Source organism: Apis mellifera, linkage group LG6, assembly GCF_003254395.2.
Source record: "Apis mellifera strain DH4 linkage group LG6, Amel_HAv3.1, whole genome shotgun sequence".
In the NCBI taxonomy this organism is placed as follows: Eukaryota; Metazoa; Arthropoda; class Insecta; order Hymenoptera; family Apidae; genus Apis; species Apis mellifera.
The window spans coordinates 14,501,115-14,517,470 of NC_037643.1; the positions used below are offsets into that span (position 1 = coordinate 14,501,115).

At 24.6% G+C, this 16,356-nt stretch overlaps 3 protein-coding genes and 1 long non-coding RNA gene across 4 annotated transcripts in view; 3 read left to right on the forward strand and 1 right to left on the reverse strand.

Moving 5' to 3' along the window:
- LOC408874 overlaps nt 1-3,259 on the forward strand; it is a 229,536-nt gene extending 226,277 nt beyond the window's left edge. The window contains exons 32-40 of the mRNA XM_026441153.1: nt 486-554; nt 664-1,005; nt 1,159-1,381; nt 1,479-1,602; nt 1,702-1,899; nt 2,044-2,125; nt 2,184-2,395; nt 2,539-2,763; nt 2,860-3,259. Of these exons, the coding sequence (XP_026296938.1) occupies nt 486-554; nt 664-1,005; nt 1,159-1,381; nt 1,479-1,602; nt 1,702-1,899; nt 2,044-2,125; nt 2,184-2,395; nt 2,539-2,763; nt 2,860-2,985 (1,601 nt within the window). The 3' untranslated portion in view covers nt 2,986-3,259. The remainder of the gene's footprint in view (nt 1-485; nt 555-663; nt 1,006-1,158; nt 1,382-1,478; nt 1,603-1,701; nt 1,900-2,043; nt 2,126-2,183; nt 2,396-2,538; nt 2,764-2,859) is intronic.
- Nucleotides 3,260-3,484: 225 nt separating this feature from the next.
- Nucleotides 3,485-7,187, forward strand: LOC551631 (dihydrolipoyllysine-residue acetyltransferase component of pyruvate dehydrogenase complex, mitochondrial). The gene is made up of 11 exons (XM_624022.6): nt 3,485-3,934; nt 4,286-4,467; nt 4,567-4,817; nt 4,932-5,106; nt 5,179-5,390; nt 5,478-5,629; nt 5,730-5,866; nt 5,955-6,131; nt 6,208-6,392; nt 6,466-6,566; nt 6,650-7,187. The coding sequence occupies exons 1-11, from the start codon at nt 3,808-3,810 to the stop codon at nt 6,817-6,819; spliced, it is 1,869 nt and encodes a 622-aa protein (XP_624025.3). The 5' UTR covers nt 3,485-3,807; the 3' UTR covers nt 6,820-7,187.
- Nucleotides 7,188-9,676: 2,489 nt separating this feature from the next.
- On the reverse strand, nt 9,677-11,534 carry LOC551659 (serine/threonine-protein kinase STE20). Its single transcript, XM_003251533.4, has one exon. The coding sequence runs from the start codon at nt 11,288-11,290 to the stop codon at nt 9,779-9,781; it is 1,512 nt and encodes a 503-aa protein (XP_003251581.1). The 5' UTR covers nt 11,291-11,534; the 3' UTR covers nt 9,677-9,778.
- Nucleotides 11,535-11,876: 342 nt separating this feature from the next.
- LOC113218851 lies at nt 11,877-15,013 on the forward strand. Its single transcript, XR_003304874.1, has 2 exons — nt 11,877-12,066; nt 13,691-15,013. It is a non-coding gene; the product is annotated as an uncharacterized LOC113218851 (long non-coding RNA).
- Nucleotides 15,014-16,356: the final 1,343 nt, after the last annotated feature.

Here is a 16,356-nt window from a genome sequence, read left to right on the forward strand (position 1 = left end):
GACACGGTTAATTTGCTCGTGGCGCTCGTGCGGAAACGAGACCGAGATTATTCGAATGATAAAATTTACGGAGATATCGCGTTATTTGCTTTACTTAACAACGAGCTTATATTCGTGGAACGACACATTTCGATGAACCGTTCATTACTCGCAATCGGTAAATCATTCCTCTTTCAAAACAGACGTCTCTAATTATCGATCAGATCGTTCTCGGTCTTGAAAATTCTTCTCGATGAGAATTTTAATATTAAAAATTAATTCAATTTTTTTCGATAAAAATAAATTCAATTTACACAATATTTTAAATAAATTATAAATATAATTATTTTATTAATTTGAAGATACACTCGTAATTTTTTGACAAAACTTTCCTTTTAAAAATTGAATATAACAATATAGAGAATTTTAATTAAAAATTTTTTTAAAAATTCCAACAAAATATTAATAAATTTATTATATTAACTGTATCTAAATTTTTGCAACAGCTTTCAAAATGACATCGGGAAAATGTCTTCTGGCGCTTCCTTTGCTACTCTTAGTTCTCATTCACGCAGGTAATTTTAAAATAAACTTTCTTATATCAATAATTTCTAACATATCAATAAAACTGGTAAGAATCACGTTTCTTACGTGATATTATCGAAAGGAAAATTTTTCGAAAAGTTTCAGCGAGCCAACCTGCTAGGATAACGTGTTACTTCAGCAACTGGGCGATCTATCGAAAGGACGTCGGCAGTTATGGAGTGGACGATATTCCTGGCGATTTGTGCACCCACGTCATCTACTCGTTCATCGGCGTGAGCAACGTGACTTGGGAGGTGTTAATCCTGGATCCGGATTTAGATGTCGAGAAAGGCAATTTTTTGGCGTTCAACGATCTTAGATCTAAATATCCACGTTTGAAGACGTCCGTGGCCGTCGGCGGTTGGGGAGAAGGTGGCAGAAAGTACAGCGCCATGGTCAGCGTGAAAGCGAGACGCGACAGTTTCATCAAGAGCGTGGTCGGTAAGTGAATTTGAAAACGAAAAGAAATCGATAATTTCAATGTTAGGTAAAATCGTTCTCTAAAGTGAGAGAGAAATTGTAAAAAGAAACATTATATCGTCTCTTGATTTTTTATTATATTATATTTTTATTATATTTAATTTTATCTTCTAGAATTTATGCACAAATACGGTTTCGACGGTTTCGATCTCGACTGGGAGTATCCTGGAGCCAGTGACAGAGGCGGCAGGTTTTCCGACAAGGACAATTTCTTCTACTTCATCGAAGAAATAAGACGTGCCTTCGACAAGGAAAAGAAAGGATGGGAACTGACGATCGCTGTGCCAATGGCGAAATTCCGATTGGACGAAGGATATCACGTGCCAGAAATATGCCGGTAAATTGAAAATATTTTTATCGACGGAGAATCGAGATTTTTAATTAAACTTAATCAAACGTTTCTGCAAATTGTGATAAGAATATCTTTTATCCAGAAATATGGATGCCGTACATGTAATGGCTTACGATCTTCGAGGTAACTGGGCTGGATTTGCCGATGTCCACAGTCCACTTTATCGCCGCCCGCATGATCAATGGGCATATGAAAAATTGAACGTGGTACGAATATTTGTATAATAAATTTCTCCTCGAATTATATCCATTCTCTTTAAATTCTTTATTTTTTTTGTTCATGATATTCAACATATTTTTCTTCAGCACGATGGTCTTCTACTTTGGGAAGAAAAAGGTTGTCCTGCTAAAAAACTGGTCGTTGGAATCCCATTATATGGGCGTACGTTTACTCTCAGTCAGAGTAACAACAATTACGAGCCTGGTACCTATATCAATAAAGAGGCTGGTGGTGGGGAGCCTGGAGAATACACTCAAGCTAAAGGATTTCTTGCTTATTACGAAGTAGGATCTAGGATCGATCAATTATGATAATATAATAAAAGATAACAATTTCAACAAGAAAAATATATTTTATCGTTTGTACAATGAAAATTTTTTTATCGCTTGTTTCTTCTCTAAAAATAATAAAGAGATTATTATTTTTAGATCTGTACCAGATTGCAAGCACCAGGTAGTAACTGGACACAAAAATTCGACAATATTGGAAAAGTTCCATATATGTATCAAGGTATGAATATACCACGAGTAAATAATTTTGAGGATGTGTAAATTAATTGTAATTTTAGGAACACAATGGGTCGGTTATGAAAACGTGGAAAGTGTGAAATATAAGATTGATTTTATCAAGGAATCTCGGTACGCGGGAGCCATGGTTTGGGCCATTGATATGGACGATTTTCATGGGCTTTGTGGTGATCGCAATCCTTTAATGAATGTCATTCACGAAGGATTAAAAGGATATAACGTGCCAGAAAAAGATTTTCATACAACCCCTACGGTAAAAAATTATGCTTTTATTAAAATAAAACAAATTCTAGCTTAGTATATATAAAATTATACGTTTATATAAATAATCAACGATATATAAATACTTTTGATCAATATTATATCAAATATTATTTTTGTCTGATTTTTTTTTAGCCTGAATGGGCAAGACCACCAAGCACTACAGATAATGTTCAAATTATTCAATCTACTCGACCATCTACTTACAAACCTACAGAGCTATCTACTCAAAAACCAGAAATAACTTCTACGGAAAACACAGATAAATCTGAATCTACTCCATCGGTAAACAATGGAGAAACAGATAAGATCGATTGTGAAAATAACGATAAATTCGTTCCGTCTAAAAATTGCAACTCTGTAAATAATTATTTTATAAATTTTTGTTATATTAATTTATTTTCTTTATTAAAAAAATTTTAAATGCTACATATATAAATATAATTTTTGTTGCAGTATTATGAATGCGTTCACGGAAGGGCAGTAAAATTCACTTGTCCAAATAAATTGATTTGGAACACAAAGAATAATGTATGTGATTGGCCACAAAATGCTGATCGAGAAGAATGTAAAACTCAATAAAATCTCTTTATTTTAAGATTATAAAAATCATTGATGAAAAAAATATTGAAAAGTTTCATCGCGATATATTTATCAGATAATGATCGTTACATCATGATATTCCATCAATGAATAGTAAACTGTGATTGTTACTTTATTTACTCATTTACTATAATTTTATATTTTAAGATCTAAAAATTAAAAATAAGACTTTAATAATTCAATAATCGTCGCATTATTCATAAAAATTGTTTATCTAAAAATATGTTCAAAATAAAAAATATTATAAAGTTGATTTGTTAAATTTTTTATAATAAATAGTTATAAGTCAAAATAATTATTTAAGAAAGAGTTAAATTTATATTATTTAATTTTAAAACTATAATTTAAATGAATTTTATATTGTTTATTAAAAGATTTCAATAAATAATCAAATATTTAATATATATTAATAATAATAATTTTATTATATGCTGCAATTACATAATCAATGTATGTACTTATACGATGATTTTATATATATATATATATATGTAGTAGTATATTATTACTTGCAATACATTAATAAGTTTAAAATTTAAATTTTTAATTTTTGTTTATAATACGTGGAAAAAATGTAAACGTAAAATTATCATTAAATTTTATCATAATAAATGTAATTAAATAAATAATTATATAGTAATTACTTAGTAACAGTTAATGCGATGTCATTAAAAAATATATTGAATAGAAGACTTTACCCTATAACGGATTTATTTGATAAATAGATTCTCATTGTGAAGGTCGAAAGTGATCTAATATATATATAATCTATACTGAAAACTCAATTACTTCATATCAAATATGGCGCAAATGATGATACCTAGGATTGGACTTTTATCCATTAAAAATAATAGTCGTGTAGTACCTCGAATTTTCGTGCCGTTAAAATATCAACGATTATGTTTCCATACAAGTTGGGTTTTCGATGGTATGCAATTTATTCAGAAATATATTAATAATACCATTATACGTGATTGAGGTTAACATACATTCATATATTCAAACAATATTTATTTGAAATAATATTAATTAACTTATATATAAATTATAACGCCTAAGATACTGAAGAAAAATATTTTTATTATTTTTCATTCATTATAACTTGTAATTGTTTGTTATAATATATTTGCAGCATTATTTAAATTGATTATGCAATCAAGTTTTATACTAATATTAAAAATATATATAACTTATATATAATAATATTAAAATCATATAATTTTTACTCAATATATAATCTTATAATAGTACAATCTCATAATTTTTCATTTATTTTCAGTCCAAGGAAAGAGTATTTTAATGCCTTCCTTGTCACCTACTATGGAAAAGGGTACCATTGTGAAATGGATCAAGAAAGAAGGTGATAAGATTGAAGCAGGAGATGCGGTTGCTGATATTCAAACTGATAAAGCAGTTGTTACTTTGGAATTAGAAGATGAGAGTATTCTTGCAAAAATCATTGTAAGATTTTAAAGTGAAACTTCTTGAAAAATTACTTTTATGAGAAATATTATATTTAACAATTATTTTCAAAAGTAAATTTAATGCAATACTTTTTAGGTAGGAGAAGGAATTCAAGATATTAAAGTAGGAACATTAATAGCACTTACAGTTGATGTAGATGAAGATTGGAAATCTGTAGAAATGCCAGATAATGTTTCAGTTACACCACCTGTAACTGCATCTTCAACTAGTCCTCCATCATCATCAGCATCTCCATTATCATCAACACCTCCTCCATCATCACCTCCAGCATCTTCATCATCATCACCATCTCCTCCAAGTATGCCAGTTCAAGGACCTCCTGGACAGTATGTATTTATTAAAGTAATAAATATATTATTTTTATTCTTTCATTCATAAACTATTAAAAATTCAAATAGATGCAGATTATATTATATTAATATAGATTCTATTATTTTCAGAACAAATATTGGTATGCCAGCGCTTTCACCAACAATGACTTCAGGTACGATAGTAAAATGGCTTAAAAAAGAAGGAGAAAAAATAGAACCTGGCGATGCAGTGGCCGAAATTCAAACAGACAAAGCTGTTATGACTTTTGAAATCGAGGATGAAGGCATATTTGCAAAAATACTTGTATATAATTGTTATTAAATTATGTTCTGTTGAAAAATTGTAACATCTACTTAAAAATTTATCATGAAACAGATTCCTGAAGGAAGTCAAGCAGAAGTAGGAGAATTAATTGCCATTACAGTAGAAAAGGGAATGGATTGGAAAAATGTTGTAGTTCCAACAACAACAAAACCTACTGCTCCTTCTGGAGTTACTCCTGAAGTTGTTCCTGTAGGTGTTCCAACTGCTCCTCCTGTAGGTGTTCCAGCTCCTTCTGTTGCTACTCCATCTGCACCAAGTGGACAGTATGCATAAAAATATTAATTTTGAATTATGATACAAATATGTTTTCTATTATTATATATAATTTTTCTTTCTCTTTTTTTCTTCAGAGTATATGGTCTTGCTGTAAGACGATTATTGGAGGAATATGGATTGAAATCAGAAGAAATTAAAGGTACTGGTCGACCTAATCGATTATTAAAAAGTGATGTTTTAACTTATATTCAAACAAAGAATATAAAAAAAGTTGCACCAAAAACAGGTATGTAAAAACAAATAATAAAAATATGATAAAAAAAAATATATATATATTATATATTAATATTATATATTAATTAAAATTTATATTTCTATTTAAATAGCACCTCCACCTAAAGATCAAAAGCAACCTGATATTCCTTTAAAGAAACATGTACCCAGTGGTGGTCCCTCCACTTATCAAGATATTCCAGTTTCTAATATACGCAGTATCATTGCTAAAAGACTTGGAGAATCAAAAGTAATTACAAACTATTTTTATGTATTAATATATGCAATAATATTACTTTTTCTATATAATAGAAGATAAACTTTTAATAAATTTTTAGATAACTATCCCGCATTCTTATGCGACTATCGATATTAAAATTGATAAAATAAATGAAATTCGTAAGGAACTCAAGGCTGATGGTATTAATATTTCGATAAATGATTTCATTACAAAAGCAACTGCACATGCACTAGTTGAATGTCCATTTATAAATACATTATATAAAAATGATCAAGTTAGTATATAATTTTGATATAATTATTAAAATTTAATAAATGTAATAAATTTCATAAATATTATGTTTTTAATAGATAATTCAAATGCCAAGAGTTGATATTTCTATCGCAGTTGCTATTGAATCAGGACTTATTACGCCAATTGTTTTTGATGCTACAGCTAAAAGTATATTGGATATTTCGAAAAATATAAAGGAATTAGCTGAAAAAGCTAAAACTGGTCAATTAAAACCGGAAGAATTCCAAGGAGGAACATTCACGTAAATAAATAAATTTATGAACGAAACATAGAGATATAAATTATATTTTATATGTTTCTAATATTTTTTTTAGAATATCCAATTTGGGAATGTTTGGTATTAAGCATTTCAGAGCCATTATAAATCTTCCTCAAACAGCAATATTAGCAGTTGGAAGTGGTCGAGAAGAACTAAGTAAAAAGCATTTAAAAAGAATATTATAAAGATAATATTATAATATTATAAAATATTAATGTATTGTATATATAATTTTATAGATGCTGCATTACAAAAAGTAACAAAAATGTCAACATCTTTATCGTATGATAGACGAGCAATTGATGAAGATCAAGCAGCTGACTTTTTAGCTGTTTTAAAAGCTATGTTGGAAGACCCATCTTTTCTTATTGCAGGAAGATTACGAGCACTAAGGTACGCACAGGACTGATCTTTAATTAAACATCAATTCTGAGAAACTTACTGACATAATTTAGATTTCAATTTAAATTATAGTTTTCTTTACTATTAATTTTCTAAAAATAGATCTGAAGAATTCATAATTTCGTTCAAAAATAAATTATAAGTAATAAGATTAAATTTTAAACCATTTATAAATTTATAGCTTTTATTATGCTTTAAAAGTTATATATATAAAATTTGATGTATGAAATTATTTAAAAAATAATTTTAAATATTTTAAAATTTCAATCAAATCGTAACCAAAAAAAAAAAATTTTATTTATCTGCCTAGATACTACTGCCAAGTTTTAGATTAATAATTAAAAATATTTTAGTGGAAATGTGAAAAACATTAAGATTAAAGTAATAAATTAATTTTATCAATTTTATTATATTATTAATAAAATCATTTTTACAATTACACATATTAAATATAAATGATTATAAATTTGTTTTTTTACTTAATGTATTTTACGCTTCCATCAAATTTTTTATTTGATAAAAATTTTTAAATATATGTATATATATATATATATACATACTAAAAACTTTTGAACAGCATATCTATAAAATATACAAAAATAATAAATAATAAATTAATATATATAAAATGATAAAAAATTTAATATTTAATATTTAATAAGGTATAAGTTGATCTTTCTATGTCAAAATTAATAAATAATATAAATTTATATGAATTTATTTCAATTAATTATAAATATAATATATCTTATATATTTAATTTATTTCCTTATATATAAATGAATAACTTATATCTGATTTACTATTTATATACATAATTTAATAAAATAATCACACTGATGTAAATTCTTTCATGTAATAATAATAGATAATAAAAACTGTATACTAAATATGTTACTTTATATATATTATAAAATTTTGTATAAAATAATGTAAATACATATAAATAAATATTCAAAATTAAATAAGATAATATTCAAGTATTAGAAACTTGTATGATTGAAAACTTCAGTGTGATTTAAGAATTTTGGGGATTTTAGTAAAATGTACAAAGTCATTGCTATATCTTGTAAATAAAGTATTTATTGTTAAAACCATGTGTTTTTTTCATATACATTTGAAAATAATATACACATACAAAATTTAATATACAAAATTTAGCATTTTTTGTGCAACTGTTCTTATCAATAGATTATTATTACATTTAACTTTTTTTTATATTCTATTATCACTGATAAACGTATTTGTAAGGCAATTGGTAGAGAACCATATGTATTGATTTGATAAGGCACAAATGTTACAGCTGCAGAATTCTTTAACAAATTGTTCTTAATATATAGATATATATATAATAGTCAAAATCAAATATATTTTACATTTAATTAAATGATTAAATAAGTGAATTATCAATTTTATGACATTGAATTATTATAATTTTATGTGAATATTCATTATTTTAACTTGAAATTAAATTCAATATTATTCATACAAATTGTATAAATAATTTAGTTAAACAAAAATAAAAATGATATAGTGATTTAATATAGAAATACAATAAAACAGGATTCAGTTTTCATTATCACAGTCGTGATATTATGTGATCGTATTTGCTCAGATCTTAAACTAAATTAATTATGGACAATATTTAATTGTAATACAAATTCGAATATTTTTTATAAAAGATATAAATATAATATTATATACATAATTCATAGTACTTATTTAAAAGAATAATATTTGTTAAAATTTGGCATATGAATAGCATTAGATTTTAAAATACAAAAAAATTTCTTAAAAAATTGCATATTATAAAATTTGGTAAAGTCTTATAACTAACTAAGATTGATAATGCTTTTAAAAAATGCATTTTATAATGTGTGATATATCACATCACTTATAATACTTAGTTATTAATACATGTGCTTATAACACTGAATCATAAGGTACAACTTCTCACTACTAATAACAAAATGTTCCTCCAAAACAGGAATATAGAATTTTTTATAAAAAAGTGGTCTTCCTTATGCAATTAGATTATGATTGAACAAATATTAAATAATTTAATTACAATACTTAATTTAAATATAAATTATTTGATTTAAAAATGTATGGCATAACTTATTTTTCTAAATTATAATTTTGAATAGGAGAAAATATAGAATTCAAAAAATATAATAAAATTTGATGTACACTTACAACATCAATTAGCAAAATTGTTAAATTAAAATTATAAATTTAATTTGTACTATGACTAAATTGGAATCATTATTTTAAAAAGTGTTTTGACAATACAAAATAAGTTGCAGTTATACCCCTGATAGATATTATGTGCACATATTTTACAGCATATTTGTAGCACTTTCAGTTCTTAAACAAACTAAGTACATTATTTTGGTAAAAATGAACTTTAAAATAAATGAACAAATTATACCTTATTATATAGTAAATGCAAATAATTTTAAAGTAAAATTATAATCTAATATAACTAAAAATACTAAATATATTTTTAACACAATGATTCTGACTTATATTTTCTCTGCATTTATTTTATTCTAAAAATTGATAGAATCTTATATTTTTCTTATAGAAATAAACACAAAAAAAATATGAATATTGCACATAAAAAATGAATAATGCACATTATTAACGATACTAATTTTTCTAATAAGTCAAAGCAATAGAAATTAATCTATTGTTTATATTATATTACGAATATTATATAAATGAACAATTTTTTAAAAATTATTTTATAGTAATTTCTTTATTACTACATCATGATTTCTATTAAAAATTTAATAACATTGTTATAAATATAATAGATAGTCACATATAAAATAGATTAATTGCTATATTATATATATTTAAATTATGTGCAATATGTAGAATATTTATTGCATTGTATAAGTAATCAATGCAATATTATATTCATATAAAAATAGGTTTTGAGTTCTATTTAAAAAAATTATCTAATGGAACACTTTATGAAGAATTCTTTGTGCAGTTCTTATTAATGGTATTAAACTTGTTAATTCTGCACAATTTTCTAGAAATGGATGGGATAATAACTCATCTGCAGTTGCCCTGTCATCAACTTCAACTGCCAAACATTTTTCTAAGAAATTTTGAAATGTTGGACTTAATGTGTCCCATCTGGGTATAGAAGGCTTACCAATAGCAGCAATTAAATATAAAGCTCTTAAAGGTGTTTCTTTCATATAAGGTGGTTCACCTTCTATCATTTCAATGGCCATAATACCTAAAGACCATATATCTACTTTTTTACCATATTGTTTTCTCGTCACTACTTCTGGTGCCATCCAATATGGAGTACCAACCATAGTTTGACGTTTTTCATCACCATCAATATTAGCACAAAAACCAAAGTCTGTAACTTTCACAGCACCATTCATTCCAAGAAGTACATTATCTGATTTGATATCTCTATGAATAATTCCTCTTGTATGTAAAAAACTAATTGCTTTTAAAACTTCTCTACAAACTGCTGCAATTTGTACTTCTTTCATTACAGTTTCAGTAACAACATCTGTAAGAGGTCCTCCTTCTAATAATTCCATAACAACCCAAAGATGCTCATTTAAAAGATATGCATCCAAAAAATTCACCAAATTTGGATGTTGAAATTCCTTAAGAACTTTGATTTCAGTCAATATTAGTTCTTTCTTTGGCTGTTTTGATAAATCTATGTCTTTTATAGCAACTTTTTGATCAGTCTGTATATCAGTAGCTATAAATACAGTACCTGAAGCACCAGCCCCAACCTCTTTAGTTTTTTCAAAACGAAGATTTGGATCTCCATTATGACAAATAGCTCGAAGTTCTTCAAAAATTTCTTCATCATTAAGTTTTATTGTAGAACATTCTATTTTCTTTCGTAAAATAGGGCTCTCTTCTGTTTTATTTTGTTCATTTTCAATTTCAAGTGGATGATCATCTTCAATTTGATATGTACTTAAATCTTCAAGAATTTCAGTAATAGTTTTTTCAATTCTTTCAGGGCACATTCGTGGTGTAGGTTTTGGAATTTTATTAACTTTTGGTGGAAGTTCTGGTAACTCCTGCACCTGACTATCTGTTGAACTTGCAGTGCTCGATTCATCTGAATCTTCAGATTGACATTTTTTTGATAAAATTTTATCAATTTCCTGAGATTCTTCTTCAATTAAATCTTCTGTAACAAAAGGTTTGAATACTTTTTCTTCTGGTTTCCGTTTTATCGAGTAATTGTAAAATTTGATTGCTTGCAAAGCTGCAGCAGGATGTTCATCTTGTTCTGATTTTGATATTTGTGTATTAAGCAGACGAATCCAAGATTCAGGAAGACCTTCCAATTGTCCTGTTTCGGCATTTTTACTCACATGAAATTTATGAGAAACATTGGTAGGGCGACCAATCTCAGCGACTGTATCAATTGTGCCGGTTTTCTTTCTTGAAAATAACTTTGATATATTAAGACTCATTTTAGCGCGGAATTTCGCGCTCTTACCGCGTTCTCTTTTACGACGTATTGCGATTTTTTTAAAGAAGATAAAATTAGAAGAACAAACGGCCACTTTTAAATCGTGATTCTCATCATAACATGACTCTACTGTCTATTGCTATCGACAAGACATCAAGTGCGATGAAAGGCGTGTTAGTATGACGTATATCATTTACTAAATGGCGGGATAATTCAAAATAGAAATAATTTAAACAAATATAATATATAATTAAAGATTCCACTTTAATATAGTTAAGTGAAATTATTGAATATAAAATTATTTACAAAAAAATTAATATATATTTTGATATATAATATACAAATTAATATATATATATATATAAATTAAAGTAAATGAATTATTCCCTTTTTGAATACATCCTAACCTCATATATCTATGAATATAAAAATACTAGACAATATTTTTAATTAAATAATAGAAAAAAATTTAAATTAGATGAAGGAAAATATAATTATATATTATAATTATAATATACATAATCATAATTGAAATATATGAAAAATTTAAATCCTTATTATTAAAATAATAATATATAAACTTTGAAAATAAAATATGTACTGCAATGCTAGCAAGTTGGCAATCAGATGTTCAGAAAAATAATATAATGGTTAAGATAAGATGGAATACTTATGTATTTCATGAATATTACAAGCAACTTGAAGAAGACGTTATTGTTAAAGTATATAATACTATAATTCAAATAACATTTGAATATATATCATTTAATTAATTAGGTATGTAAATATTTGTATTGAATGTAATGGATAATATTTTGAATATAATATATATAAACGATTTTTAATTTTCTCTATTGTAATTTTTTAATGAATCAATTATAGTACAATTTTTGTTGATTATCTGCTTTTTTATTATTTTTATATGTGAAATTTATCATTATCAGTATTTATTATCAGTAAAGAATAAAAAATTTTGATAAAATTCATCATATTAGCAATAAAAAAAATAGAAGTGTTTATACTATAATATAATAAATTTTTATCAATCATGTATAATAAAATATATAAAATTTATAATGCAAATTATAATTTTAGTAACAATTCGATCTCTTACTACGAAGTTAATTATAATAAAAAAAATTCCCTTGATGACTTTGAAGTATACGTAATCAATGTATACAAATCTACCTCATATGATAATGAATCACAAAGTTTTGAATCAGCAAATACTGATTCAAAGTTTAACGCGATTTCTATCTTTGTTTGATTATCTACATCTTCACATACTTAAATATAAATTAATTTTAAAATTCTTAGATGACCTAATAATATCAAATATGGATAATTAGCAATTAATTTTATTTGAGGTTATCATAAATATAATTTCAGATCAAACTTTTTCAAACCAATAAGAAAAAATATATTTCATAATTTTCATTACATTGCATAAATTCAATCGTATTAAAAGAAAAGATACCATTCATTATTGAATCATATAGATAGCTAAAGACAAATTTTATCATGAAAAGTAAAATAGAAATTCATTATAAAAAAAATGCGTTTAAAATTAAAATCTTTGTATTTGGATTTCATTAAAATTTCGTTATAATAGTTTAATGCTTATGCCTATTTTTGTCATTTATTTGTTTGTATCGTTGATTTATTATATTAAATTATATAATTTCTATATTATATTACATAATTCTATATTATATTATATTTGATTCTATCGTTCTATATATTCATATTGTGATTAATTTGTAATTTTTTGAATTGCATATAGTTTTTATTCCTAGTACATATAAGCTAATTTTAAATATTAATATTCAAATACAAATAAAATAATAAAATAAAATTTGCATAAATAATTTCAATTTTCGTCAATATATAAATGATTATAATGTCACTTGTTACATAGAATAATGGTCGACTAGTGAGAAAACTGATTGATAGAAAAGTTCGTACAATCTGTTTTGACGGACAAAAAGTTTGTAAATGTTATCATTCTTTTGGTTTTGTTACATAAAGTTAATCAAATTCAATTTAATTAAAATTAACAATAATTTTCGAAAACATTAAAATGTGATTACAATAATGCATATATAATTTAATAAAAACACAAATGGAAAATCATTCAATCGCTACTTTTATTATATTATAAATGTAACAAATCTTTGATAACTAAAATCTTTCGAAATTTAATTAATTTTAATTTCGAATAATATAATAAAATTAAGATGTGCAATATCTCTCATTATAATAAACTTATTGAATTCATATAACAATTATTGAATTAAATCGATAGAATCATGATCTGATAAAATTTAATTGATTATTCATATATACTGTTTGATAATAAATATTTATAATTTTTTATTTATATGACTAAAACTTATTATAGGTATTCATATTCGAAAAACTACACAACAATAAATGACATGGTTTCAAGAAATATATTTTATGCATTAAAGCTTTCACAATTGTTATACGTTTTGCACTCTTGTATGATAAGTTATTAGTCAGTGATGAAATGTTTGTGAATGTATATCTGCCTTTGTTATGAAAACAATAATGTACGAGGTTGAATTTAAAATAGTAATGTGTTTAAATATCGATACAAAGTATTTATGTTTCTTTAAGACATTTATTTCAAATAAATACACGAATCTATGAAAAAAAAAGATATTTTTTTTATATACAGATGTTTCAAAATAAAAATATGATTCTGAAAATTTAAATTCTTTAATTCTTCATTATTCATAATTTCCTTTTCTAATATTTCTTCTCAATTATAAAAAGACATGAATTGCCTTAGTTACATGGATTATAATAATATCAAGCATTATAAATTTATATTTTATAAACCGTTAAATTTTTCTTTGTATAAATTTGTATTCACATTATTATCATTGCTCTCCATTCTATGATTAACTTATATGATTTTATCAACCCCCACATAACTATGTGACTATCATGTTAAATATATTTCTGAATCTTTTAATCTTAAATACTATATTATTTAATAAATATATTTAATTATATGTAACATATATAATAATATGAGAATTTTATGATATGATTCATCCATTCACACTTTCACAATATCGCGATATCGTTCAACTGTTCGCTGAAAAAAAACCTAACCTAATAATCTAAATGTTCGATATAAGATTATCAGATAATATTTTTTTTTCTTCTAAGAAGAATGTAAAAAATATTTTTATTTTGAAATTAACTATGTATATATATAAAATGTTTAAAAAATATTGGAATATTTACATCTGTAAACTGAAGATGTCCTTATGTAATTTATTAAATAATTTCAAGCAACATTTTTCTTTGGCTTTGTTCACAAAATACTACTGGTCAATCACGAAACGCAAACATATCTCGAAGAAAGTGTTGAATATTATATTTATTTTATTCATGATATAATTCGATAATTAATTTTTTTTTTTCGATAAAAAAATATTTCAACAAACAATTAGCGAATTTGGCCACGAAGAAAATATTTATTTCGAAATAATACGTTCATTTATCGAATCGTTTATTAAAATATATCGAATTAATTTCATTGATTAATTTTAACTTGATACTATAAGTATTTTTGAAATATTTAAATATCATTTTTGATAACATTCAATATCATTCACTGTCTCTCGTTTCTAAATACGATCTTTGAAAATACGTTGCACATATATCATTTTCTCACATTATCTACAAATGTAATGACACACAGGCTGTGTATACGTATGTAAATACCGCGAAATGTTTATTTCCGTTATTAGTTTATCTATTTTTGTTATTAATTTCTTTATCTTATGATGCAGGAATATCTTGAAAAAATAAAATATGTAAAAATATATGAACATATTGTGATATTATATATGACATATATATATATATATTATTTTTTGATTTAAAAATTTAGAAGTCACATTGAATACAATATATATATATATATTATATATATCTGAATAATCTCGACATAATCTCTCGAATAATTTGCATAAAAGTCGAAATCGAAATAAAATATTCTAGATATTCGTTCATTTCTAAAATAAGAATAATATTTTTATAACCTTTCTTGAAAAATTCCTCGTTTTATTTTTATTAGAGAATTTTTAAATTACGTAAAAGATATTTGATTAAAAATTATATTACATAATAATATAAATATCGATTATATGAATAAAAATTACAAGTTTAATATTTTTTTTTTTTGATATTTCTAAACGTTCATAATTATTTGATTTATCGATACGATAATAATATCAACAAAGAGGTTATTAAAATAACTATTGTTTTTAACAAATTCTAATGGCAAAATAAAAATAGAAAAATATTAAGAGAAAAATAATTCTAAAAATTGAGATAATATTAATCTGAATATACGATTATTATGCAATTATTTTTCAATTTTGCTTATTTTATTTCTTCTTAAAAAAAAAATTAAATAAATTGTGTCGTCGTAGATATATTATTTCTTAAATTTACGGATCGATAATATTAAAAAAAAAAAAAAAAAAAAAAAAAAAAAAGATATGAACAGGAAATTGAAAATTTTTTATCTTGTAATAATAATTCACTCGATATATCATCGTTTTCAGCGATGACAAGTTTTCTTGCTTGTTAATTTTGCGCGAAAAATACTTATATAATTTGAAAGAAAATATTTTTGTAACCAGAAAAGATAGCAACAACTCTCCATTGCCAAATTGATTTTTATTTAATAACGCGCTTACTTACTAGTAAATATTTATATATTTTTATGCAATTAAGAATGGAGAGATGTTTAATATTCTTAACAACGCGTGCGCTATCCTTTCTTATCATCCAAACAAGTCATATTATCAAGTTGTTTTTAATAAATTGCCCCCACCCATCATGCCTCACTAGAAGTTTTTCTCCCCTTTCTCAATCGTGTAATATATTCATGAATTTCATTTTTTACGTACGGGGTGATTCTATTCTCATTCACAACTCTGCTATTATTGCGTAGACGATAATATTATTTTTTCTTTTTTTTTTTGAAATGGAATTTTTATAATTAAAATGAATCGAATT

What these genes read in the sequence shown, in the direction of transcription:
- LOC551631 (XM_624022.6), top strand. Translation starts at nt 3,808, where the DNA reads ATGGCGCAAATGATGATACCTAGGATTGGACTTTTATCCATTAAAAAT. An exon ending in GTTCAAGGACCTCCTGGACA is followed by an intron (nt 4,818 to 4,931) that starts GTATGTATTTAT and finishes TATTATTTTCAG; the next exon opens with AACAAATATTGGTATGCCAG. An exon ending in GCATATTTGCAAAAATACTT is followed by an intron (nt 5,107 to 5,178) that starts GTATATAATTGT and finishes ATCATGAAACAG; the next exon opens with ATTCCTGAAGGAAGTCAAGC.
- LOC551659 (XM_003251533.4), bottom strand. Translation starts at nt 11,290, where the DNA reads ATGAGTCTTAATATATCAAAGTTATTTTCAAGAAAGAAAACCGGCACA.